The sequence below is a fragment of the Pristis pectinata genome, chromosome 30, assembly GCF_009764475.1.
Source record: "Pristis pectinata isolate sPriPec2 chromosome 30, sPriPec2.1.pri, whole genome shotgun sequence".
NCBI classification, from domain to species: Eukaryota; Metazoa; Chordata; class Chondrichthyes; order Rhinopristiformes; family Pristidae; genus Pristis; species Pristis pectinata.
In genome coordinates this window covers 24,275,226-24,302,560 of record NC_067434.1, presented here as the reverse complement: position 1 = coordinate 24,302,560, position 27,335 = coordinate 24,275,226, and the positions used below count along the sequence as shown (strand labels likewise).

Here is a 27,335-nt window from a genome sequence, read left to right as displayed (position 1 = left end):
TTGAGCCTGCTTGTTCTTCACAGGAATGTTGGCTTTGGAAATGCTTGGAAGAAGAGCTCACAATGATCACCCGAACAACTACTTCTCTCGAAGCCCACCCTACACAGAGGATGTCAAGTGGCTTTTAGGATTAGCAACAAGGCTGGGTAAGAACTTTTGAACCAAACTGGATTGAGAGCACCATCATTCGGCAAGTTTAAACAACACAATCCAACTAAAAAAATTTGAGATTCAATGTCCACCGGCATAAAATTCAAGCGAGCCCATTGGAGGCAGTGATTGGTTAATCTGTTTTGTGTTGGTGTGTGATGAGCAATGAAGAGCACTGGGAGAGCTCCTTCCTTCGATAAGCCAATAACAGCAGGGAGGTTGTGCTCAGCTGTACAACAAACTCATCAGGTTCCCATCTAGGGAACAGTACAAGCTTCTGGCTCACCTCAGCACGTGAAGGATGTGTGGTTAGCACTAGAGGGACTGTGGGAGAGATTTACCAGGATGTTGCCAGGGTTGGAGAATTATAGCTTTGGGAGAGGTCTGGTTTAAACTGGGTTGTTTCTTTGGAACAGAGAAGCCCAAAGGAAGATTTAACCAAGGTGTGTAAGATTGGGTGGGTAAGAGAGCAGAAAGATTAATAGAAACAGTTATAAAGTTTTCATCCAGCATGGATCTTGCCACTGGAAAAGGTTGGTGAGCTGAAGCAATCAATACCTTTTATTTAAAAATGTACTTGGAAGAGTAGACTGTCACACACAAGGCTACAAACCAAGAGCTGGGAAGTGGGATGAGGCTGTATGATGTTTTCCTAGTCAGTACAGGTTCACTGAGGCAAAGACCTCAATGAACTCTTAAGATTCTAATGCCCCACTCCACGTTAGTGAGAAACATTATGCAGATCTTTAACCGGAGGGCGGAGAGGGCCCTAGTTTAAGCTGTGATCTGAACGACGGTGCCCCTGACAATGCAGCACGCCCATGGTTCTGCACCGAAAAGTTGGGCATGATTAAACCTTTTGTTTGAGAGATGGGGGAGGGGTTGCGGCAAGTTATCAATTGAATCAGACCAATGTGTCTGTGTGTGAAATATATGGGGCTTGAATTTTAAGGTATTTTACTTTTAAGTTTTTATTGTTTTTTTCTTTGGGTTATTAAAAGCCTTGGGTAAATACATCAGCTTTTAGCTTTTCTCAGGATGTGACATTATTGGCATTAGGAATACCTGCCCCATAAAAAGTTGGGCAGTTGGAGAGCTCCCAATGAGCCAGTGAGGCACTCTGGCTGAATGTTGGCCTCCTTCTGTGCTGTGTGATTTTGATTAAAGACTGGCCTGGGTACAGGGCTTGGAAGCTCTCCTCATGCACAGAAGTGATAGTATAAGAAGCAGCTTTGTGTTGGGTGGTCCTCAGGACATCTGCAACATTTGAGAGACAAGAAAATTAGAGCATTTTTTTACCTACTGTGTTCACCTGGCACTGTTATCTTGCAAGTTACTTAACATAAAACAAAATCAATTTCTGATAAATTCTGTAAACTAGTATTGCGCATATCTCTGCCCATTTGCTAAACAACTGTATATTGAAAACACAATCAGATTTGTATTTAAATAGCACCTTTCCTATCCCTTTAAGGATGTCTAAAAGGCTTTCCAGCCTATCAAATACACGTGTACTGTTGTCACTCCTGTAACGTAGCAAAGGCGGCAGCCAATTTGGGCGTAGCGATCTCCCGTAAAAGCAACTAAATGATCTGTGAAGAGAAAAGTTAACACTTCAAATCAATGACCCTTTTCATCAGAACTGTTCTGATGAAGCTTCGTCAATCTGAAACATCGGCTCTGTACCTCTCTCTACAGATGCTGCCTGACTGGCTGAGTATTTTTAACAATCTCTTTGTTTCTTTAATTCCAACATCTGCAGTAGATTGTATTTGAACTAAATGATGTCAAATATTAAGCATTACTGGGTCAGTGTAGCTGTTTGCGATCCAGTTAATGTAACTTTGTCATGCTGAGAGGGTTCATTTTTCCACTTGAAAACATTAAGCAACGACTTGTTGCCTCTTGTGCTTCCAGGTGTGAACTATGTCTATCAGTTCTGCATGGGTGCAGCCAAAGGAGTCTTGAGTCCATTTGTCTTGCAGGAGATAATCATGGAAGCCTTACAGCGCCTAAATCCCGCTCACATACACACTCACCTACGGACTCCAGCGTTCCACCAACTCGTTCAGAGGTGCCAGCAAGCATACATGCAGGTAAACAAAAAACAACTAGGCAATCAGTTGAACGAGCCAGTCTGTTGTGATTTTGCACTTGGGGGTGTTGAGGCATGCAGCCTTCAGTTGACGGGGTTTGCTGTGCACAAGCTTGTTCCTGCCAGGGCTTGCAAGCACCATTTTTAAGACATAATTTTTCCCTAAAGCTTCTCTGAGGGTCGTTTCCCCCAGAGATCTGTAGAGGCTGAGTCATTGGTGAACGTATCTTTGCATTTTGAGAAGTTAAGGGTTATGGGGAACCAGCAGGAGAATGGAGCCAAGGCCATGATATTGAATGTTGGAGCAGGTCAGAGGAACCTTATGGATGACTTTTGCTCCTTATGTTCTCTTAACCAGGAATTTGTTGGGGCAGGTGGGGTGGCTGACAAATGGAGTCAGGCTGTGTGTAATGCAGAGGGAAGATGTACAGAAGTTGTTTTGTGCAGTGTGTTGCCTGAGAGGGTAGTGTAAGCAGATTTAATAAGAACTTTCAAAGAGAAACTTCCAGGAGAGAGTAGGAGTAATTGAATCTCACTTTCAGGAGCCCCAGTACAAGCACAAATGGGCCAAATGGGTCTTCTGTATTGTATGGTTCTTTAATTCTACACCTTGGTGGAAGAGGCTGTTTGGCCCTTCTATGCTTTTGCTGCCTCTTTATAAGAACCAGTTATTTTGCTCATTCCCCAATCACCTCAGCACCCACTTACCTGGGTCAGGTGAAGAGGGCTGAATGTTGATCCTTTGTCCCCAGAGGCAATGAGTAGGTCCCAGAAGAACCACTGGTGAAGCATCACCTGCAGTCCAAAAGGCTTTTTTCTCCCTGCCTACAACAGTTTCTAATCATCTTTGACGGGCAGGGGCATTTAGAGCAATTTCAACACTTTTTTCTTTAAAAAAAATAATTTAAACACAAGTAACTTGACTTTGCCCTCCTTAACTACAGGTGGGGAAATCCCAATTCAAAATGTGTCTGGTGTAGGACGGAGCATGGGCTCCACAGTGTTGTGTAATCCCAGTAAGACTGAGCCTCACTGTTAGTCTCCACGTGGAGTCCAGCGATGGGGGGGGCTGACAGGCGTGTGGCTCTGTTGCTCAGCTCAGCTCAGCTCGGACTCACCCAAGTGCTGACAGTGCTCTCTGGAACAATCAGCCACAGTTGTGTGTGGCAGACAGGTGTGTTGATTTTAAAAATATGTCTCTTCACAGTGCATCCAGTACAGACTGTACCACATAACGCCAGCGGATTACGACGATTTCGTTAACATCATCCGTAGTGCACGGAGCGCGTTCTGCTTGACGCCGGTTGGAATGATGCAGTTCAACGAAATACTTCAGAATTTAAAACGAGCAAAGGGTCAAAGCAAGGACTTATGGCAAAGAATCTCATTGGAAATGGCGACCTTTTCTCCTTGATGTCTGTTGCTTTGTGCGGCTTTAGGTTTAATATTTTTAACCCCCGTCTCTTTCTCCCTTCCCTTATAAACCACTGATCCAAAAAGTCTTGACTGCCACATTCCTCCTCAAGGGTTTTCAATGTCAGGAAGGCACAAAAGGTTCATTTTTATTGCTGTTGTGAATTGTGACCTGACACCATCAGATTTCACGATTCTCTCCTCTCTCTCCAACTCCTCCCCACTTAAAAAAAAGACTTTTGTATGAAGTAGTTAGTATTCATGTAACATGTCCTTAACTGTGTGTTTATAAAGGCTGCGAGATGCAGTCCGTCTAGATAAAGAGGTCCTGGAGAGTGGCAAGTGGACAAATTATTTCTTCTGTCTGTTAATTGCTGGTTTGGGGAAAAGCGCAAGTGACCACATCGACCCTGTATAAGATTGTGGTTTTTATTTATCTGGGTTGTGTGTGTTTTATTTTTGGCCTTTGTTTTTTTCATACTTAAAGGATTTTCAATTGTTTAAGGAAAAACTATTCAGATTCCAGCAACTTTGAGTTCTGGGATAGTTAAAAGCTTTGACACATTTTAAAGTGTTAAACATTAGCCACAGTACTGACCACCCGTCTTCCTCGTGTAACCTGTTAATATTTTTTAAAAGAAGACCTCTTCCTTTGATATGTGGAGTCCACATCATTTTCTGTTCCTGTCGAACTGGTACAGGTGGTCCCAACGCTGTCACCGATTGAAAACAGCACGAGTGTTTCTGTGGCTGGTTTTGTTGACAAGGTGGTGTGGATTGGGGGGGTGGGGAAAATATTATTCAACCATTCTGTGCTGTGTTGAATACATACACAATTATTTTTGATTAAAGTACACAACAGAACTGCAGTACGCTTGAACAGACCCTATATTATTTTAAATGCTTGGCTGTAGAATGGAGATGCTTACATCAAATTTACTGATGGTAACAACAGATCAAGGAAGTTGCAATGATCTCACCATTGATTTTTGGTTTTAATTCACAGTTGTGAGGATTTCCAGGCACATCTGCTCATTTTGGCTGGACCAGTTTTGTATAGTATATACACATTGATCTGACTTGCCCCAGCCAACGTAGAGAATGTTTTAAGGCCTTACAAAGTACATCACATTTAACCACAAAATTTACACCCAAAAAAAAACCTTGATCCACTGAATGCTGCATCTCAGAACATACGTTCAGCTGTTTGAGAGTAAAATTCTCCAATAACATCATTCAATGTGAATGACACAATAGGTGAGATGTACTGTGAGATGAAACAAGTCCAACGTAAAGATTGGAGGGGGTGGGGAGAAAGAGTGGGGAAGGGGTTCTCTCTCCACCTTGTTCTGTGGGAGACAAGAAGCTGAAATCCTCACTGGCCTAAGTTTAAAACTGCACGGTGGTGGCCTCGATAAAATGTAGTAACGCTAACTGTAGTAATTCTTTAAACAGTACACAGATAGAAAAGTGACACTTTTTTTTAAAACACTAGCACTGATTACTCTTGCTTTTAGAAACTAAAGTTGCACATGACTTTCCAAACACCTTCAGGGACTGTCTGAGACGGGGAGCATGAACCATGAGGTAACGATGAAGAATGGCCCTCATCCTGGTGTTCTGTTCATTTCCCTGGATTGCAGCTGTGAATTATTGCCTCAAGAAGGAAATATGTACATGTTTAATAATTAATTGGTATCCATGATTAGTACCTGGTTTACAGCAAGTGTTAGTAACACACTGTGCTGGGTATAAATGTCACTGTTTTTAGTGGACAGGACACTATTGGTGTAAAGCAGCTGATGTAACAATCATTCCACAGTTTGATAAGGATATACTTCAACACTACAAGAGCTTGGGGGGCACATGTGCTGTACTTTCCAGTATTTGAAAGTGGTCATGTACACTGTAAAACCACTACTGGCCGGAGAATGGTCCAGTGTGCCCGACCTGTGCAAAGTGCTTCCTGCTGCAGGTCCCCACTGGTGGCTCACCAACACAAATGCAGCTTTCAGTCAGGCCTTGTGGATGGGAGATCTTTCGTCCCCCAGGAACCTCGCGTCGAACTCCACTGCCTCCCCAAGGTGCTGTCCGCGTGGGCGCGAGCTGAAGTTTGTGAAAGGAAGGAAAGATCAGTGGGTGTTCAAAACAGCATCGGCAGAGCGATGGCAGTGCACGAGGCCCAGGTTCAGCTCCAGCTGGTGTGTTGTAGCTCCTCTCTCAGCCAACTGGGCAGCGCTTGTCCCAATCGGTTCAGCTGTTTCGACAGCTCAATGTTGTGTTCCCTGTAATAGTTCATCAGGAATGTCCGTGACTGAGGGGAGAGAAAAAACATATTTAGTTTCATCCATTTACGAGATGCAACTCCATACGATCAGCGTTCCATGTACTGACATGTTGAATGGTTTGGAGAGAATCTGGACCAACCTTCACACTGTGGCATCAGAGTGAGACTGACCCCTCTCACCCCAAGTAGTTCACACCAGGCAACTGTCGTCAGACAGCAAGCTATTGGAAGGGTTGATGAATAACTCGGGTCCGAGAATGGGCCAAATTCCAGTTAGCAGGACTGGACGTAAAGGACCACACCAGCTCAGAGTCGGGCAAAAAAGCACAGCAAGACTCCAGCAGCAACTCAGCCGTGCTCCTGGAACACCCCGAGAGCTTTTGCTAGGAGGAGCTTCATCATTGGTCAAAGCAGGTTGGTCTTCTCTTTGAATATCAGAGCCAATTAAAAATACTTCAAGTAACATACAATAAGGAAGGGTTACTTGACTCACCATTTCCCCCCAATCTCCCTGAACACCAGCAATTCCAGCCACAACTGGCTCGATTTGGCCCACTGTTCCTCGTCTCTACAGAACAGCCATTGAGGAGAGGAACAAACTACCTGTCTTAACCAGTCCAGTTCTCGAGTTCGTGCCAGTGGGATGAAGAATCCTTCTGAACAACAGCACCATATGGGTGAACGTGAAGTACCTACGCACGGCATGATCTGTCTGGATGGCCCGCAAACAAACACTTTTCACTGTAGCTCAGTACATGTGACAATACTAAACCAATACTCCATCTCCCTTGGCAGAGAGGTCAATAAGCAGGAGACAATGATTTAAGTTACAAACAATCCGCTGGAGGAACTCAGCAGGTTGAGCAGCATCTGTGTGGGGGGGGGCGGGGAGAGGAATTGTCGATGTTTCAGGTCGAGACCTTGCATCAGGACCAATTTCTTAAAAACCATAAAATCAGGCCTATGTTTCCAATGATTTAAGTTAGTTGGTAAGGTTAGAGGAGAAGTGAGGGAGATTGAGTGCTCACTGCCTGAAAGGATGGTGGGGACAGAAGCCCTCAACACACTTAAAATGTACCTTTCACGTATCTGAAGAGCCGAGGGGCTGGGAAGTGGGATTAAATCATAGTCCATCTTCGAGAGATGGTGCCTCCAGAAGGCGGCGTCCATCACTAAGGATCCTCACCATCCGGGACGTGACCTCTTCTCGTTACTACCATCAGGGAGGAGGTACAGGAGCCTGAAGACCCACACTCAACGATTCAGGAACAGCTTCTTCCCCTCCGCCGTCAGATTTCTGAATGGTCCATGAACCCATAAACACTACCCTCATTGTTCCTCCTTTTTGGCACTATTTATTTATTTTTGTAACTTACTTATAGTAATTTTTATGCCTTTGCTGTCGCAAAACAACAAATTTTATGTCATATAAGTGACAATAATTCTGATTCTGATTCTGACAGGCATGGATACACTGGTCTGAAAGACTTCCTGTCATAAATTTCACTTACTTGGTGGGTGACTGGCCCCAACCGGTACCACTGTTGCTACCACTACCACAGGGAGTACACTGTTACTTTAAGATTTTTGGATCTTAGGTTGAGTGAGCTAGGCTTCTCTCTTTGGAGAGGATGAGAAATGAGAGGGGACTTGACAGAGGTGTACAAGATGATAAGAGGCATAGATCGACTGGACAGTCAGAGACTTTTTCCCAGGGCAACAATGGCTAACACGAGGGGGAATAATTTTAAGGTGATTGGAGGAAGGTATAAGGGAGATGTCAGAGGTAAGTTTTTTCTCCCCCCACACACAGAGTAGTGGGTGCATGGAACGCACTGCCTGCAGAGGTTGTGGGGGCAGATACATTAGGGACATTTAAGAGACTCTTAGATAGACACATGGATGATAGAGAAGTGGGGGGGCTATGTGGGAGGGAAGGGTTAGATAGAGCAGGATAAAATGTTGGCACAACATTGTGGGCTGAAGGGCCTGTACTGTGCTGTAGTGTTCCATGTTCTATAACCAAGGATATACGCTCAGATAGTGCACCCCCAGCTGCAGAATGTTTCGAGTATTTTTTGAGCAAAGTCAGAGGAACTGGGTGAGGTGGGTAAGTTGCAATATTTAAGAGGCATTTGGATAGGTACATGGAGGGGAGAGGCTTGGACGGTTACGGGCAACTGGGACCAGCAGGGAGAATGGTGTGGTCGGCAGGGACCAGTTGGGCTGAAGGGCCTGTTTCCGTGCTGTATTTACTCTATGAATCTAAAATCAACAAGGTGGCCAGTCACAAGTGAGAGTGAAGGGAAGCTAGTCGTCCCTTTCCAACTGAACAGACTAAGATATAGGCATGATATTATGGGTTTTAAGAAATTGGTTTCCTCTGAAGTGCAGGCTAAATTTGCTTTGTACAGCTACTATTTTAACTGCATGACTAAGTGCCCCATCACAGTTAGAGGGACATAACGTGGCTCCCTTTGAAGTGGTGAAAGATTGTGTTTTATGGAGGGGCAGTGAGCAGCAGAGACTGAGCAGAGGACAGGGAAAAGATGGGCGAGACTGATGGTGGAGACACAGAGACGAGTATATGGAGGTCTGCCCACTGCCTGTGGCTGACAGTGGGCAGCGGCAGGAGGGGCGATGGTCCTGGGAGGGAGGTTACCCACCACAGAGAGCAGCGAGAGAGTTGGAGCTGATGCCCTGATTCAGACATGGTGCTACGTTGAGGGAGATTGTTCCACAGTGGTAGGCGGCAACCGGTTTCAGAACACCACTGCTTCACTGGAAGGGAGGGAAATGAGCAGGAGGCTACAGTGACTGGGATTGGGCAGGGATTATAAGGGGAACAGGCAGGTGTTGCGACTGCAAATTAAACTCCAGGATGGTAGGCTGCCTTCCTGGAGGTAGGATCAAGGATGTCTCAGAGCAGCCGTAGGGCACTCTGGAGGGGGAGAGTCAAGAGCTGGTTGTTATGGTGAATTAAAGTACCGACTTAGGTTTAAAAACAAGGGATGAGGTCCTGCAGTACAGGTGCTTAAGAGGCAAGTTAAGAAAAATAGGACCTTGAAGAAATTAATCTCAGGATTCTTACCAGAGCTACATTCTAGTCAGAGTCAGATATATTGGATTAATGGTTTAAGGAAGAGGGATTTAAATTCCTGGGATATTGGAAAGGGTTCTGGGGGAGGTGGGAGCCATACGAGCTGGACAGGGCAGAACCTGGGAAGTATCAGGTTGGGAAGTGTAGAGGGAGACAGAGGGAGGGAAACTAGGACAGAACAAAAGACGAGAAGGGAAAAGCAGAAGTTGAAGGTAGAGAAAGCAAGAGCAAAAAATAAACAGGGCCACAATGCAAAGTAATGCAAAGGGACTTGGCATGGTAAAAAGACAAGCCTGAAGACTTTGTGCCTTAACATGCAGATCATTTGTAATAAGGTGGGTGAATTCACAGCACAACTGGACGCAAACAAATAGGATAATAATTGGGATTACGGAGATATGGGCAGCAAGTGGTGCAGCTAGTAGAGCCACTCCCTCTCAACACTAGGGGTCCTGGTTCAATCCTGACCTTGGGCACTGTCTGTGTGGAGTTTGCACGTTCTCCCTGCGACTGAGTCTCCGGTTTCCTCCCACGTCCCAAAGCCGGTAGGTTACTTGGCCATTGTAAATGGCCCCTAGTGTATTGGTGAGTGGTAGAACGTGGGGGAGAATAAAATGGGATTAATGTAGAGAAACAAAGGACTGCAGATGTTGGAATATTGAGATGAAAAACACGTTGATGCTGGAGGAACTCAGCAGGCCAGGCAGCATCCGTGGAGAAAAGCGCACAGTCAACGTTTCAGGTCAGGACCCTTCTTTGTCCTGACCTAAAACGTTGACCGCCTGCTTTTCTCTACGGATGCTGCCTGGCCTGCTGAGTTTGGGATTAATGTAGGATTGGTGTAAAATGGATGGTTGGTGGTCGGTGCGGACCCAGTGGGCTGAAGGGCCTGTTTCCATGCTCTCTCTCTCTCTATTATTCTATGATACAATGACAGGAAGACCAAGCACGGGAAGTGAACATCCAAGGGTAGTCAATGTCTGGAAAGAACAGGAAAACAAGGAAGAGGAGGTGGGAGCAGCAATGCCAGTTGAAGAGATCAATAATAAGGAAGGGTATTAGTTCACGTGATGATAATCTATGGGTAGAGCTACGAAACAGCAAGGGGCAGAAAATGTTAGTGGGGGTTGTGTACAGACCCCAAACAATAGTCAGGGGTGGCAATAAACAGGAAATTAGACGTGTGCAGTACGCGTACAACTGTAACCATGGGCGACTTTACAGATAGATTGGGCTGACTAAATCAGTAACAATACCATGGAGCAGGAATTCCTGGAGACTACAGGATGGGTTTCTGGACCAATATGTCAGGGAACCAACTACAGAGCAGGCCATCCTACACTGAGTATCGTGCAATGAGAGAGGATTAGTTGGTAGTCTTGTGTGAGATCCCATAGGTGGAGTGACCACAACAAGGAAGAACTCTGCATTATGTTGGGGAGTGACAGAGTTCTGCGACTAGAGTCCTGAACATAAATAAAGGGAACTGATGATGGGATGAGGTGAGGGTAGTTATGGGGTTGACAGTGGCAGGCAGTGGCTAACATTTGAGGAGTGCAAGGATGATTTACAACAATTGTTCATTCCTCCCCGACTTAAAAATAAAACAGGAAGAGTGGCTGAATGGTGGTTATCAAGGGAAATTTGAGATAGGTAGATAGAAGACATAAATTAGCCTAAAAAATAGCAAACCTTAGGACTGGGAACAGTTAAGAACTTAAAGGACCGAGGAATTAATTAGGACAGGGAGAGCAGATTATGAGAATATGCTTGAGGAAATGTATAAATTGATTATAAAAACTTCAATAGATATGTGAAGGGTAAAAGATTGATAGGTCCCTTACTATATGAAACAGGGGAACTTATAATGGGGGTTTGAGAAATGGCAGACCAACTGAACAAATACTTTGGAATTGTCTTCATAATGAAGGATATGAATAACCTCGCAATCTGTTAAGAAACTGGTGTCTAGTGAGAGGGAGGAAATGAAGGAATTTAGTACCACCCGGCAAATCAATGGGATTGAAGGCCAAGGCCCAATAGCCCGTATCCCAGTGAACTCACGGTAGTGGTCCTAGAAATAGTGGTGGTCCTTCTCCAATATTCTTTGAGCTCTGGATCATTTCTTACAGATTAGGGGAATCTAATGTTTAGATACCCTCCACAAATTTTGAAAAAAAAGGGACAGAGAAAAGGCATGGATCTATAGACAGGTCAGTCTGAGATCCAAAGAGGAAAACACTAAATTATTAAAGATGGAATGACAGAGCATTTGGAAAAGCAGTGACAGGATGAGTCAAAGTCGATGTGGGTTTACCAAAGGAAAACGATGCTTGGTAATTGACTGGATTTTTTTTGAGGATGTAATAAGTAGAGTGGATGTGGGAGAGCCTGTGGATGTGGAGTATATGGACGTTGAGGCTTTCAACAAGGTTCCATGTTAGAGATTAGTGTGCAAAATTAAAGCACGTGGGATTGGAGGTCAGGTACAGACATGGAGTGGGAACTGGTCTGCAGGGAACAGCAGAAATAAATGGTTCCTTTTCCAAGTGACAGACCGTGACTAGTTGGGTATTTGGGGTTCAGTGCTGGGACCATAGCTATTCATGATATAAATGATTTAAATGAAGGGATTAAATGTTTTATCTCCAAGTCTGCAGATGACACAAAGCAGGGTGAGCTGTGCCAAGGATGCAGGGAGGCTCCAGTCTGATTTGGACAGGTTGAGGGTGTGGGCAGAGGCATGGTGGATGCAACATAATGCGGATGAATGTGAGGTTATCCACTTTGGTGGTAAAAACAGGGAGGCAGACTAGTAACTGAGTGGTGACATGTTAGGAAAGGGGGAGATGCAACAAGACCTTGGTGTCCTTGTGCATCAGTCAATGAAAGTAAATGTGCAGTTGAATGGGCAGATAAAAAGACAAACAGTATGTTTGCCTTTGTAACAAGAGGAACGAGAACGGGAGCAGGGATGTCTCACTGCAACTGTACAGAGCCTTGGTGAGACACCTTGAGGGTCGTTTGCAGTTTTGGTCTCATTATTTGAGGAAGGATGTTCTTGCTATGGAGAGAAAGATTCACCAGTTCTGGGATGGCAAGCCTAAAGTATGAAGAAAGATCAGGTCCATTGATCACTGGAGTTTAGAACAAAGAGGGGATCTCATTGAAACTAACAGAACCCTGATGCGACTGGACAGACCGGATGCAGGAGAGATGTTCCTGATGGTGGGAAGTCCAGGGGTTACAAAGTTGAGGATAAAATGCAAGCCACTTAGGACGGAAACGAGGAAAAATTTCTTCACCCGGAGGGTGGTGACCCTGTGGAATGCTCGACCACAGAACGGGAGTTAAGGCCAAATCAAGGCTGATGAAATCAAGGGATATTGGGTAAAAACAGGAAGAGGGGACTGAATTTGGATGTCAGCTGTGATTGTCTTGAATGGTGGAACAGGCTCGAAGGGCTGAATGGCCTCATGTTTCTAAAGCAGCAGAGCAATTTGTCAACCTGGATCCAATGCTGTATAGTAACTGAAGCGGCCAAACTCTGTTCTCATCTACAAGGGATTTTACTGACGGATTACAAATTCCTTTTGCTTCTCTTCAAACGAAACAGTGACCACACTTCTGTAAGGGAGCAGCCCGGATGTAAAGGGACGTGCACTCACCAGTGAATCCATCTCTGGATATTTCCTCCCTTTACTTTTGCCCAAACACTTTGATTTGCCACCTTCCGCGATCTGGCACCAGAAGCTCTTGTTGTCATCGTACCTGGAATGAACGGATTTCAAATTACTGCGTTGGACAGTGAAATGCCCTTTCATACACCCAGCCTAACGGCTGCTACACTTTTCCCCAAAAGCAACAAGGCCTTCACTAAACAGACGCAGGAAAGGAAACCCATTCAGCCTCTCTGCCCAGGAAGGTCAGCCTGCTATCCTCAGTCTCCGTCACCCTGTCCCAAATTGTTTGGAATGATGTCTCGATGGCAAGTAAAACAAAGCTTTTCACTGTATTGCAGTACGTCTGACAATAAAAAAAACAATTCTTTCTCAAGTGACTGTATTGATAAAATTCCGTTGGTGGTGAGCTTGCTTTAGGTTGGCTTAAAGATTTAACCTTTTGCTTTACCGTTACAAGTTGCTAGCTAGTCACGATCCAGATTCGACCACTTCTGCACCATCTGGTGTACTGCACACCACTGTGATGTCTCATCCCCCACCTCACTCCCCTGATCGAGGGCAAATAACCAACTTGGTTTTCACCCGCAGTAAAGGCAGATCAGTTAGAAATCTCTGCTGGTGATACAATCTGAACCTCATAACTCCCTCCGCCCTCGGTATCCCTTTCTCTAATTACTTGAAGTGAAGGTGGAGAGCTGTAAACAATTTCACTCAATCTGGCACCACTGAGAGAAAACCTGGCCATGGGCTGAAGGAAAGGTAACCTCCTGAATTAAGAGCAGATACAAGATGCCGTTTCTGCATCTGCGACCATTTTGCACTGGCAGTGTATTCAACAGGCGAGCCCCAAGAGTGACCAGGGTTTACAATCTTTCATACTATGACATTTCATTTCTTGTGTTAATTACAGCCTCACAGTAAGGTACAGGGAGACCAAAGCTGTCTTGGGCCATGCACTATGGTAGCAAAAACATTATGGTACTCTACTTCCAAAATTTAGTTCCACTTGAGTCAAATTTCAGGAGTTGGAGCACACAATGCATGGGCTGTTACACGAAGCACGAAGCCCACCTGACCAAGAGTGCATTCCTACCTGAGATGTCTTTACAAGTACATAGCGATGCAGAGAGAGATTAGGAAGGCAAGCTGGAAATCAATGTCCAAGCAAGCACCCCCAAAATCTCCGTGGTGGAAATCTTCTTAATTCACCCACTCAACGTAACACGCAATTTCCCTGCGGCACAAGGTGAGCTGAAAAGAGCTAACGTGGACAACTAGCAGATGTGCAGACCAGTAGATATGGAGGTCAGGTTCTCTAGGTCAGGGTAACAAACTGATTTCCTTTACTTTTACTGTGTCAAAGTGTTTCTGAAGCCTCCAAGAGCAGGCCATTCTGCCCACTGATCCTGTTCCCCCTTTCTCTGGCTGATCTGCACCTCGACAATTTCTCCACTCTTCATTCCTTAAACAAGAATCTAAGGAGCTCAGTTTTGACATCTCCTGCCTCAGCAGCTCTTTGGGAGAAAATACATCCAGATTTCTACCATTCTTTGAGTATAGGATGTAGCTTGTGTGACATCATCCAGAATGAGATCACTTATTAACAAGAAGAACTGAAGGCCAAAGGGGAAAGAGCAGAGGAATGGGTCTAATCAGACAGAGCCGGCACAGGCACAATGGGCTGAAGAGCCTCCTTCTGTGATATAAATGCGCAGTGCTTGCAGACTGGCCAGAAAATCTGAGAGAATCTAACATTTACATCCTGATCTTAATCCTATAACGTTGATGTGTTCACTCATCAGCTACAGAGAGCACCCTGCCTCTCCACCATAGATAATGCAACCTTTAAATGAAAGGACCCCATAAGTTTCACAGTAAGCAGTCTGACATTGACAGGTCCATCATGACTCTGGGCAGTAATGCCACCACTGAACAATCACTGACGCTAGCGCTCTTGCCAAGGTCAGCGTTCGTTGCCCGTTCCTAGTTGTCCTTGAGCACATGGTGGTGTGCCAACGCCTTCACCAATGTAGTCCGTGCGGTGAAGGTCTTTGTGCTGCGGGAGGAAAGTGGAGCAACTGGGTGAAGCACAGGGAGAACGTGCAAACTCCACACAGACAGCACCGGAGGTCGGGCTTGAACCCAGGTCTCTGGCGCTGCAAGGCAGCAGCACTACCTGCTACAACTCTGCGCTGCCCATCTCGACCTGCCACCCATTTCATCCCATCCTGAAATGCCGATCCTGTTACTTTCCACGAAGATTTGCTCCCCAGCACACCTCCACAGGGAAACATCTCCCTCCAGTCTCGGATGTTGCCTTTGATTACATGCAATGGGGGTTGAATTCTCCGCACAGAGCCTGTGTGTCTTCCTCACCTTTCACATCTTCAGGACAGCAGAGTGCCTTGGAGCCAATGGAACACTTTCTGAACTGTTGTCACTGCTGTAATGATGGAAATGCAAAAGCTAATTTTCACACAGCAAGATCCCAAATAATCTACCTTAGAGAGGTTGATTGAGGAGTAAATATTGCTCTCGGCATCAGGAGAACTGGGAACACAGGAGCAGGCAGGGTCCATCGAGGCCCTCGAGCTTGTCCCATCACTCAATGAAATCATGACCCAGTTCCAAACTCACACCTTCCCCAAACTCCGACACCCTTTGCTCATCAGATATCCATCAATCTCAGACCTGGCATTGACAGCCATCCCAAACCTCTCCCACTCCGTGCACACAAATGTTCCCTAACCACACTCCTGAAAGGTTCAGCTCAAATTGTCGTCTTGGAGCCGTGATTTCACATTCCCAATGCGCGTTTTGTCTACAAGTTCATCCCAGCAACAGCAAACTACCAGATTTCTCAAAGAACCCATCTGGTCCACTAAGATCCTTCACAGGAAGAAGTCTGCCATATCATCCTGCCTGGCCTTGATGCAAACTCCAGACCCAGAGATGCATCCCCACTGGACAGTGGGGCATGGTGGGCTGAATGGCTGCTTCCATAGGACTCTATGAGATGTGGCTGAATAAGTCACTCTGTTCAGAGTGATCAGAAATGAACAATATGCGGTGGCGATGCCAGCAACCATCATGAAAAAGAGAAAAATAGTCTCACTGCTGTACTGTGCTTTGCACAACCCTCCACCCACCAGTGGTCCCCTTTAATCAAATCCCCATCGAAATACCAAGGAACACCATCTCCTTATCTTCTAACCCTTGCAGTCCAGTTAAGATTCTGACAGTTCTGGTAAATCTCCAAGGCCAACACATCCTCAGTAAAATGTGGTACCCTAAACAATGTCCAGTGCTCCAGGGGCAGTGGAACCATGGCTTTATGCAGCTGTGCTACAACTCCCCAACGCTACTTGTTTTAGTATCTTATCTAAAAGGCCACGTGGCACTCCCTCAGTACTGCGAGTGAAGCCTCATCTGCTCCAGTGTCCCATCACAGTCCGCCTCGGAGGTGAGGTGTTACCTACTGCACTAAGCAAAGGCGATCTTGAGATGCTCAAACACAGGGCACAAAAGGATACGAAAGCTGAGAGTTACTCGTCCAACAGGTGAAAAGGGATTTGATGGTAATACATACATCAGTGCTTGAGTGTAGTTCAAGTGAGGGGTTACACCGAGGAACTTCTGCACGCTCTCCATGACAGCCACTGGGTTGTTGCGCAGCTGTAAGCCATTGACGACAAGAAGCTACAGTGGAAAAAAAGAAACAGCCTAAATATCACCCTAAAGGAACTCTCACATTCTCTGCAGTATTAGATTGTACAAGAGCACACACTGTGCCCCATGGTGTTTATACTAGTCCCAGCTTGTATCACCTCACTCCGCGCACAGATATTCTTTTTCTCTCTTCTGTGTTTATTCAAGTTTTCCTTAAGTGTGTCTCTGCCGACGGTTCCCTATGGGAACAGGCACCACATTGAAGAGACAACAATCTGCTGCAGGAACTCAGTGGGTCGAACAGCATCTACCAGGGGGGAATTGTCAACATTTTGTGTCGAAACCCTGCATCAGGACACACTTTGGCCATCAGGTTCTCGAACCGACGTAACGCTACCCACCCTGTGTACGTATGCCTGTGACAACAATAAACTTGAACGTCGCCCAGCCAGGTGTTACCGACAATGGAGTGTTACCATGGACACGAGACATACCTGGGAGGGTTGATAGTGCGCCAACCACCTCTCAATGTGGGTGGCGTACCAACCCGGAATCAAGCAGCGATTCTGCAGAAGGCGAACTTCCCTGGGGGCGTCTGGACCCGCGCTGATCACTTGGTAGAAGGTGAAGTTCAGGGCTGCAGGCAGCTGGTGAGCTCGTTGGTGCTGGAGAGAAACCCATACGTCAACATTGCAGTACCCGAGAGATCAACAAACAGATCTGTGTCAAGGCAGGGCCACTGACAGTTACAAAACCAACTTGGATGTAGGTGAATTGCGGAAGGGGGTCGAAGGGCTGAGTGGTCTCGTTCTGTTCTGCTGAGGGAAAACGTGTTAAACATCCAAACCAGAGGTTACTCAGCTCCTTGAGCCCGCTTCAACCTTCAGTTGGATCCTGGCTGATCTGCAACACAGCTTTGTGCCTATTTGGCCAACCAAGTCTATCAATCTCATGTTTAAGATTATCAACTAACCTGGAATAACCAGAGCTGACACTGAACTTTGCTCCTCAATGGTCTGGGTCTAGATTTTAGACTCTAACCTAGCCCGAGACGCCCTGCCCAGCAGAAGTAGATTTGTTCCTTCTGCTCCATCACTTCCCTTTATCATCTTGAAAACTTCAATGAAATCACTGTCCACATTCAAGGAAACACAACCTGTGTCTTAGGTCCCCGTTCAATATCACTTTCGGAGCTTGGGTGCTAATAGTGACCATTCCAACCTAGGCTCTCACTGTCACTGCATCTATGTCCTCGGACTCGGTCCTACCCAGCATCCTACGAGGGCTGTGTCCTTGGTCACAGCTCTCAGCCTATGTCCTACCCAACCACACCATGCAAGTACCTTCACCAGATGGACTGCAGTATTCAGGAAACGGCTCCTCACCACTTTGAGGCAACTCGGGGTGAGCAATAAATGCTGCCTGTAAAGTCTAAATGAAAAAAATCTTCACTGTGCTTTCTCCAAGGCCAACGTACCCTTCCTAAGGCTAATTTTTACAAATATTCTGGTATGGCCTCTGTTAGAAAATGTCAGAATCCAGGACGGACTGTTTACCACTTGGTGCTCAGTGTAACACGTTGAGGGAGGAGTCTGTACGTGGCAACCAATGTTAAATGTGCAGGGGCATCAGCTGCTGGTCCTATTCCTCCCACAGATTCACTGGCATCGACTTTAGTACAAACACAAAACCCCGTCTGACACCAGGCTGGTGAGTGGACTTTCCGCTGACCTGCTGAGTGTTTGTTTCTTGGATCTGCAGCAGCTGCAGCTCTAAGCCCTCTACAAATGATTGATCTAACACAAACCCCAGTGCTTTAACTCCACAGTATCTTTGCTGATACCAACTAAATCACAGAATGACAGAGATATGAAACGACCATTCAGTCTCTCATATCCACAACACTCTTTGAAGCAATAATCCAATTAGTCACTAAACAGCCCGGATTCACTGGACTGATTCCAGGGAATGGTGGGTTTGCTGAACTACTTCTAAAGCACTTACATCCTTCCTTACGTGAGAAGACCAACACTGTACACAGTACTGCAGATATGGCTTCACCTGAGCCCTGTACAACTCAAGGAGGAGAACCTCCCTATTTTTGTATTCATATTTCCTAGATATAAACAATAACCATAAGACTACAAGACTTAGAAGCAAAATTAGGCCATTTGGCCCATAGAGTCTACTCCGCTATTCAGTCATGGCTGATTTTTTTTTCCCCTCAGCCCCTGTAACCCTTGACCGTTTCTACCCCACTGTGATAAGACTATTGAACAGTTCCCTTATATGATGAGATAGACTCTGACCTCACAATCTACCTTGTTGTGACCTTGCACCTTATGTCTACCTGCACTGCACTTTCTCTGTAGCTGTGACACTGTTATTGTTTTTACCTGTACCACTTCAATGCACAATGTACTAACTCTATGTAACTGCTCTGTGTAATGAATTGACCTGTACGATCAGTACGCAAGACAAGTTTTTCACTGTACCTCGGTACAAGAGACAATAATAAACCAATACCAATACCCCCTTAACAAATCAAGAACCCATCAAGCTCTGCCTTAAGTAACCCAATGACTTGGCCCCCACAGCCATCTGTGACAACAAATTCCACAGATTCACCACCCTCTGGCTGAAGAAATTCCTCATCTGAGTTCTGAAGGGATGTCCCTTTATTCTGAGGCTGTGCCCTTGGATCCTAGACTCTCCCACTGATGGAAACATCCTCTCCAGGTCCACTCTATCCAGGCCTTTCAGTATTGAGCAGGTTTCAATGAGATCCTGCCTCTGTGGGGAGGGACTCCCCCCAAAAAAAGGTTAACATTGTTAATTTTTTTTAATTACTTGCAGTCCCTACATACTAGCCTTTCGTGAATCATGCACTGGTACACCCAATCGCTCTACATCCCAGAAATCTCTCTTAAGAAAGTATGGATGAAAATTGTAAAACTGTGGCTTTGTTCAACCATCTGAAGGATACATTCCCCAGCAGCAAGACAAGGACAGGCGTACCTGATACCAGGAGTAAGCTCGCTCCGCAGGGTTAATCAGGATGGTGATTATCTTTGCTCGTGGTAGCAGAGCCGCTGCCCTCTTGGGGACCACTTCGGACTCAAAGTAATTTGCACTCTTCTCAAAGGTGAAGTCTGTGCTCACATTTGACGGGATGGGAAAGAACTCCATGTACCTGAGAAATAAGAGCAGGTTGTTGGAAGCAGAACGATGGAGAGCGTCTCCCTGTTCCACCCTCATTCCCAACACTCACTCCCAGCTCATTTGGGTAAAAAGTCCTTCCGTTTGATACCGGCCATCTCTGCTAAGTGTGGTGGCTTGTAGTCCAACAGTCTTCATTAACAAGGGATCTTTAAAGGACTAAAATCATCCCAAGGCATTCCATAGGGGATGTAGTCAGTCAAAATTTCCCTCCAAGAGATCGATATGGAGGAGTGGGTCTACAGGAATGTCTTAAAGGTGGAATGAGAGCTCCGGATGGAAGTGCTGAGCTTTGGGTCCAGGTGGAGGAAGACATGGTGACCACTGGTAGAGCAATTAAATCTCTAGTGACTCAGTTGTGGTTAACAGCTCTCTGGGGTCAAGTTGCCATGGGTTTCTTCCATAGAATTCCCTCAAGCAGATCCTGGAAACAGCTCAATATATACAGGGAGTCCCTGGGGAGTGCTCTGGTACTTGGACAATGTTTTGTGCTTTAAAACTGCTGGCTTGAATTCAGACACTGTGTTTGATGGTCAGACACTCATTCCACCTTACAGCCTCATCACCCCATCTTGACACGACACACTTCATCGGAGACCTCCACCAGTGCAAAATTAAAACCCAACCCAAACCTGACCCCAACCCACGGGCTTGGAATTTTATCCAGGCCCAACCAAGCGTAGAGACATTTGCAAAATGTAAGATGCCAATACCAAGAGAGGCTCAGTACCCACACCCCAACAGGTTCTCCCAGCCGAGTGAAGTCCCCTTTCCAGTCCCCCACCCCCCGTGGGCAGACATCACTGCCTGACTGTGGCACTAAGGCTAACATGAAACCAATGCCCAGGAAACTCACCCGTACCCAGATAACATTCCTTGTCCACTCCACCCTGCTGGGAATCACACACTGCCACAGACACTCAGGCCAACTTGAAATGTACACCCGAAAATCATCCTCACATCCAGGGTCAAGTCCCATGTCCGGTCCCTGGCTGACACAGCCATCACCCACTAACTGATTGGGACTGACTCGGACCGGTCTGGCGCAACCCAACCGGACTCGACGCAAGTCAGTTCCCACCAAGCTCAGATCAAGGATCCAGCAAGTTACCACTGAGCACAGAGGCTGGAGATAACAGACCCTTACCAGTCTATTCCTTTGTGATAATTGGCCCCATTGAAGAACTGAATCTCCTCATAAGTGACAGGACTGGGGAAGTTGCTCATAATTCCAGGATGCAGAGATAGGAAAAAGTGCAAAGCTGTAGTGCCTGGAGAAAAGAAAGATCACGTTCACTCCGATAACATTGCCAGACATCCATTTTCCTTTCATTCTGCATTCAGCTTCAGATTTACATTTCCCTCAAATATCTTTAGATACATGTTCACATTTACAAGAAGGCCTGCGCTTAAATAACTTACCCTGTCTCAGAGTGGTTTGAAGTGCAGTAATGATTGGTATGTAACCAAACAACCAATTTGCCTGGTTTGTTCCCCAAGCCACAGTGAGTGATCTGCTACTTAGGTATTGTTGAGTCAGAGAACTGCCCAAGACAGCAGAAATCAGCAGGGAGCTTTGAACTTGGCTCGATGTTTTACCCAAACGAGGAATCTCTGGCAGTGTGAGACTCCGTCAGTATTGCACTGGGAGTCTCAGATCCACCAGAAACAAGAGAAACTAATTGCTGTTTTAATCCTAACTTCACAAAAGTGATGAAAGTCGTCTCCCAACAGACATTTCCACTTCTGTTAAATGCCAACACCAATGTGACTCAGTTCAACCAGTGAAAGATTCTAATTATTCAACGGGACGAGATCAGAGAATTAACGTTACCAGTTTTTTGTGGGCCAACGATGAGGAATTTGGGGAGCCTGTCACAAGTCTTCTCTTTCGACCAGATGTCCTTGTGCCGTTTGTCATCGCACGGGTTCTGAAAAACATTCACCGCTGGGAAATAATCATCTCGTAAATCGAAGTATAAAACAGACACACAACCTCTCCCCCGCACACCCATGTGAGTACATCACAGATACTGCACTGCATGCACTCACACCTCAGACTTGTGCATATACACAATACACATGCAGGAACATTGAAGTACACACTCATCCATACGCAGGCTTGCACAAACACATAACCAGACGCAATCACTCACTCCAACACATACAGATCCAGGGTACAAAATTGGAACCGTTGTTAAACCTGTGCGAGATATTATTTAGACTGCTCTTGGAGTTGCAGTTTTAAATAATGCTTTGGTATCTGATTCCAGGTATTTACAAGGGACCATTGAAACTGTTGCTGAATTTAATGGAACAGTAAAGATTGAATACCAACATTTCAAAATCAATTTAGGATATTTCCCATTCATCAAGAGAATGCAAAATCAGATCCATGCAGCAGGTCAGCAGAAATGTTTCACTCCAATGTTTGAAGAATCTGTACTGGTTCACCACAAGAGACTGCTGAAGGCAAGACATCGAAAGACATACATTCCCATTTGTATTTTACAACCTCGGGGAGTTAGTCCCCGAGCTAAACGAGGAAGCGTGGCAGCTGATTCACGCACAGCAAGCTCCCACCAAGAGCAATGTGATAATGACTCTCTAGTCTGCTTTGGCGATGTTGGTTGAAGGATGAAATTGACCTGGATTCCCGGGAACACCCTAACTCAGTAATAATGGCCTTTGACCTTCTACATCTTCCTCAGGCACCCCACTTTCACATCTTATCCCAACGTCAACCGTGACATTCAGGAGATAATTAGATGCAAAGGGAACAAGGAATGCGGGGAGAACTTGCATTATGGTGACTGCACTGACAGAACCATTACAGGTCCCTCTACACTGTGGTCTCATCTCAAACCAGGTCCTTGCTAATAGCAGCGGAGACGGCCTGTTATTAAAAAATAAAATGGCAAAAACATTGAGTAGAGTCCAAGAGTCATGTTACCTGGGTTAATTAGGCCAGATGTGGGTTTCAATGGAAGGCACTTTACTTACTTGCTAATCCCAAAGGACCCTCCACAAGAACAAACATAGTTTCAAATCTATTTAGTTTCCTATCCCTTTCTCCCAAAGGATTTCTTTGTGATATATATTGTATATACTATACACTATATTGTATATACTATACACATTTCTCCTCTCAACCTATCTAATAGTAGGTCACCATCTTCAGCTCAGGTCCTGGTCAGGGAGATGGTTTCTCTGACAGCTCTCGAGCTGTGCTTCTGAAAGGACACTCCAGATAACTGCTGGTCTCAAAGGTAAAACCTCCGAAATTATCTTGTGTAGTTTTTTTTCTGCTGGTTGAAGATAATTACAAGCAGCTACAGTAATAAAAAGATCTAAAAGGTTTCACTCACGAGATAATGCAGATACTTTGAGTGGAATCTCAAAGTCAGCACATGGGTCTAGATGGTAATTGGATCAGGAGGTTTAAAGGGTCCTGATAATTCAGACTACACGTAGTGAGGGGTTGGGTGAAGCAGTTGGCACAGAGCAGCCAGACGTCTGAAATCACTGCCCTTGGCTCATTCTATCCCTTCACCAATGATAGGGGAGCATGTTAACGACGAAGAGAACTGACCTGCTCATTCTAGGCAATAGAACATCGAACAGTACAGCACAGGAACAGGCCCTTCGGCCCACCATGTCTGTGCTGACCGTGATGCCAATCTAAACAAATCCCATCTATCTGTACTCCTCAGCCTCTGATGCTCCAGAGGAAACAATCCCAGTTTGTCCAACTCTCCTCACAGTGAATACTCTCCAATCCAGGCAACATCCCGGTGAACCTCTTTCTGCACCATCTCCAAAGCCTCCACATCCTTTCTATAGTGTGGCAACCAGAACTGCACACAGTACTCCAAATCTGGCCAAACTAAAGTTTTATACAGCTGCAACATGATTTCTCAACTGTGATAACCTATGCCCCAACCAACGAAGGCAGGCATGCCGTACGCCTTCCTTACCACCTTATCCACTTGTGATGCATCTTTCAGGAGCTATGGGCCTACACCCCAAGATCCGTCTGTACATCAATGCACCCAAGGGTCCTGCCATATACTGTATATTCTCCTCTTGCATTTGACCTCCCAAAATACATTGCCAATGGAAACAGAAATGCTGGCAACACAAGGGGAAGCTGAACCCGGTCATCGCCATGTCCTGCTGGGTATTATTTCAGTGCAGAACCTTTCATAACTTTGTGCATCAGTATTGATATCTTTACTAGTAGAGAGTGCAGCTACATCCAAGGGGTTCCCTGTACAAGCACTGTCAACGAAGGGAGCTTTCTGAGATCAGTAGGAAACGTCCTCTGGCCGACAGCCACGTGCCTCACACGTACATCACTGAGTCAACTTGGCCAAGTGGATACCCATACATTGGAGCATTTTAAAGCCCACACATCAGTACTTCTTTTGCAATCCAGCAGACTGTGGCAAGAGCACAGTAGCACACTCCTGGGACTTGTACCAAAACAGATCTTCACTTAGAAAGCCAAAGAGTGCAGATACTGGACAGCGGAAAAAAAGCACAGAAAATGCTGGAAACACTCAGCGGGCCAAAGACCCTTGACCAGTACTAGTGAGAAGGAGACAAGCTGGATTCAAACTGCGGGGGGTGGTGGGGTGATAGTGATGGGGGGAGGTGATGGTGGGGGGAGGAGTGGGGAAGACCAAGTGGAGACCTTTGGTAGGGCAAGGACACAGCGTCTTCGATGAAATCAGAGAGATTCCCCTTGTCCTATCCGCACACCCCTCTCCCACAGTTTGGTTCCCAGTCCTGATGAAAGTTTCCAACCTGAAACTTTAAATGTTTCTCTTTTCACAGACGCTACCTGACTTGCCAAGTGTTTCCAGCTTTTTCTGTTTTTATTTCAGATTTCCAGCGTCTGCAGTTTTTGGATTTTCATTCCCGGGCAACATTCCACCGGTTGGGTGGGTGTCACGGTATCGGAACCCCTTCTGAGTTCAACCCAAAAAATTAGGACTGGGCGGAAATAAAAAAAGAACTTTTGACATTTCTGTTGAAACCTGGAACTCTGTCCCCAGGAGCCAAATGAGAATTGGAACTTTGAAGACTGTTCAGTAAGATTGTTGAGGGAATTGGAAGCTAAGGCGGTTTAACATTGAGGTGCACACCATCGATCGCGCTTCATGGGTGCAATGGGCTTGAGGGCCTGAATGGTCTGCGTCTAATCAATGTTGTAGAACCAAGCAAAGCAACAGCTTCCAAAATGAGCAACTCAAATTACAAACTCAGTGTAGAGCAAGTTAACAGATTGACCTTTACCATGGAGACTGAAAGCCCTGCAACTTACTCGAGTCTATATTCAATCAGAATTTCTTCAATAAACAGACCGTGTAATTAAGGGACGAGCAGCACATTGTAAAGGTAATCGACAGCAGAGCCTCCCGGGTTGTGACAGAATCGCAAAATCATCAGTTCCTCTCTGTCTTGTTATCGGATTTATTGCCTCACTGGCTGGATTCTTTATCTTGCTGCAAACCAATCAAAGTAATATGTCTTGTTGCTGGGAAGTTAACAGAGGATCTAGCAGCAACTTCCAGTAAACGGACCAAACATCAGTAAGGCCGCGCACTTACAGTACTTCCTTATCTGTTGCTTTACAACAGGATGGGGTGCAAGAGCTGCAGAGAATCCGAGCAGGCAGTGCGGAACAGCTACGGGTAGGTTGGTCTGGATTTTCTGAACACTCAGGATTAATCACCCAGGACTCTGCCAAATGGAGCTGTGACAGGGGTAGGGATTTCAAAAACGATTGCCCTGGAGGAAGTGCAGATGAAATTCACCAGGATGTCGCCTGGACTGGACGGCTTTGTTTTACGGAGAGAATGGGGAGGCTGGGCTTGTTTTCCCTGGAGCGAAGGAGGCCGAGGGGTATATAACATCATGAGAGGCATAGCTAAGGTAGATAGTCAGAATCTGTTTCCCCGGGTAGGGGTGTCAAGAACAAGAGGCCTAGGGTTACGGTGAGAGTGAAGAGTTTTAAAGGGAATTTGAGGGGCAAGTTTTGTTTTAACGTAAGTTGTTTAACGTTCCGCCAGAGGAGGTGGTGGAGTCAGATACAATTACTAGAGTCACACAGCACAGAAAGCAGGCTCCTTGGCCCAACCCATCCATGCTGACCAAGTTCCCACTTGCCTACATTGGGCCCATATCCTTCTATGTTTAAGATGCATTTAGACAGGCTCTTAAGTAGGCAAGGCATAGATGGATACAGACCCAAATGCAGTAGATGGGCAAAACAATCAGCACAGAGATGGTGGGCTTAAGGGCCTGTTTCTGTGTTGTAAAACTCTAGGACTTGCAGTTGTTAGTAGCAGAATCTCTGGAGATGACACACAAGAGAGAAGCCATTGATCGAGGAACTGATGCCTGTGAATCCTGCAGTGGCTGGCAGAAGGTGAAGTGTGCCCTCTTTCTGTGAGTGTTGTCAGAAGTCTGAGGCCTGACGTCAGATGCCGAAACCTTCGGGCTGACCTCTGTGGCTGTGGGGTGGCGGGCTGTCAGCCTTGAGAGGCACTTGGGCTTTCAGATCCCACGGCACCTCCCAGGATTATCCACCTTACTCCAGCTCACTGCAGCCAGATTTACCTGACTCGATTCACAACTCATGGGGTTTTAGAGCAAGCTCTTAATTTACTGATGCATTGACATAACCGTCCACCTTTAATCCTCCCAGAGCATTCCAGCATCTCCTGGGACTTCTTCATAGAAAAACATGGATTTTTTAAAATCTATCCATGGCAGGGAACTAATTATCCATCTCCCAAGTACAGTGTTCATTGCCTTTGAACTGGATGACTTGCTGGGCTATTTCAGAAGAGGAATCCGAAGTAACATACAGGCCAGACTGGGAAAGGGCAGCAGATTCCCTCCCCGGATGGACATTAGACAACCAGATGTGTTTTCAAACAACGATCTGATCACCATCATTGTCACTGCACTCATCAGATGCCAGCACTGAGTCAGCAGTGCATCCGGTCCTCTCAGAGAGAGACAGCACAGAAACAGGCCCTTCAGCCCACCGAGTCTGTGCTGACCATTAACCACCCATTTACACTAATCCTACATTAAAATACACCCTCCAGCACTTTGTGCATTGCTCCAGATTCCAGTATCTGCAGTCCCTCGGGTCTCAATCCTACATTAATCCCATTTGTTAAATTCTCCCTACATTCTCAGTAACTCTTTCCAGATTCTACCACTCACCTACACACAGGGCAATTTACACTTAGCCAATTAACCTACCGACCCGCACGTATCTTGGATGTGGGGAAGGAACAGGAGCACCTGAAGGTCAGTCACAGGGACAACATGAAAACTCCATCCTGACAACAGCTGGTTACAGGATTGAACCCAGGTCTCTGGCAACACAAGGCAGCAGCTCTACCAGCTGTGTCATCCATGCCTTTTGCCTTGTGTCTGTCCAATTCCTGAGTAGTGACCTTCAGGTGCTCCCTTTTGTTGAGTTGAGAAGAGAGACCGGATAGGATGGGTTTTTTCCCCTCTTGAGCGCAAGAGGCTGAGGAGTAACCTTATAGAGTTTAGAAGATCATAAGGAGCATGGATAAGGTGCGTGGCCACAATCTTTTATCCCCAGGGTTGGGGAGTTGAGGGCATAGATTTAAGGTGAGAGGGAAGAGATTTAAAGGGGACCTGAGGGGCAAGTTTTTTCACAAAGAG

General features: G+C 45.9%; 2 protein-coding genes across 9 annotated transcripts in view; one reads left to right on the top strand and one right to left on the bottom strand.

Moving 5' to 3' along the window:
• zswim8 (zinc finger, SWIM-type containing 8) overlaps positions 1–4,459 on the top strand; it is a 198,279-nt gene extending 193,820 nt beyond the window's left edge. Inside the window, 3 exon segments of the mRNA XM_052041760.1 lie at positions 24–146; positions 2,068–2,246; positions 3,453–4,459. Coding sequence (XP_051897720.1) covers positions 24–146; positions 2,068–2,246; positions 3,453–3,659 — 509 coding nt within the window. The 3' untranslated portion in view covers positions 3,660–4,459.
• A 70-nt stretch (positions 4,460–4,529) lies between these two features.
• The window catches only part of ndst2a (N-deacetylase/N-sulfotransferase (heparan glucosaminyl) 2a), a 432,751-nt gene continuing 409,945 nt past the window's right edge, over positions 4,530–27,335 (bottom strand). For 6 of the 8 annotated variants that reach the window (XM_052041762.1, XM_052041761.1, XM_052041765.1 and 3 more), the window contains 7 exons: positions 21,451–21,547; positions 20,764–20,887; positions 19,416–19,590; positions 16,892–17,062; positions 16,318–16,427; positions 12,714–12,816; positions 4,530–5,972 (listed from right to left, as the gene is read on the bottom strand). In XM_052041762.1, coding sequence (XP_051897722.1) covers positions 5,847–5,972; positions 12,714–12,816; positions 16,318–16,427; positions 16,892–17,062; positions 19,416–19,590; positions 20,764–20,887; positions 21,451–21,547 — 906 coding nt within the window. In that variant the 3' untranslated portion in view covers positions 4,530–5,846. Of the gene's footprint in view, positions 5,973–12,713; positions 12,817–15,006; positions 15,172–16,317; positions 16,428–16,891; positions 17,063–19,415; positions 19,591–20,763; positions 20,888–21,450; positions 21,548–27,335 lie in introns of all 8 variants that reach the window. The other 2 variants (XR_007958434.1, XR_007958433.1) reach the window with 2 other exon arrangements.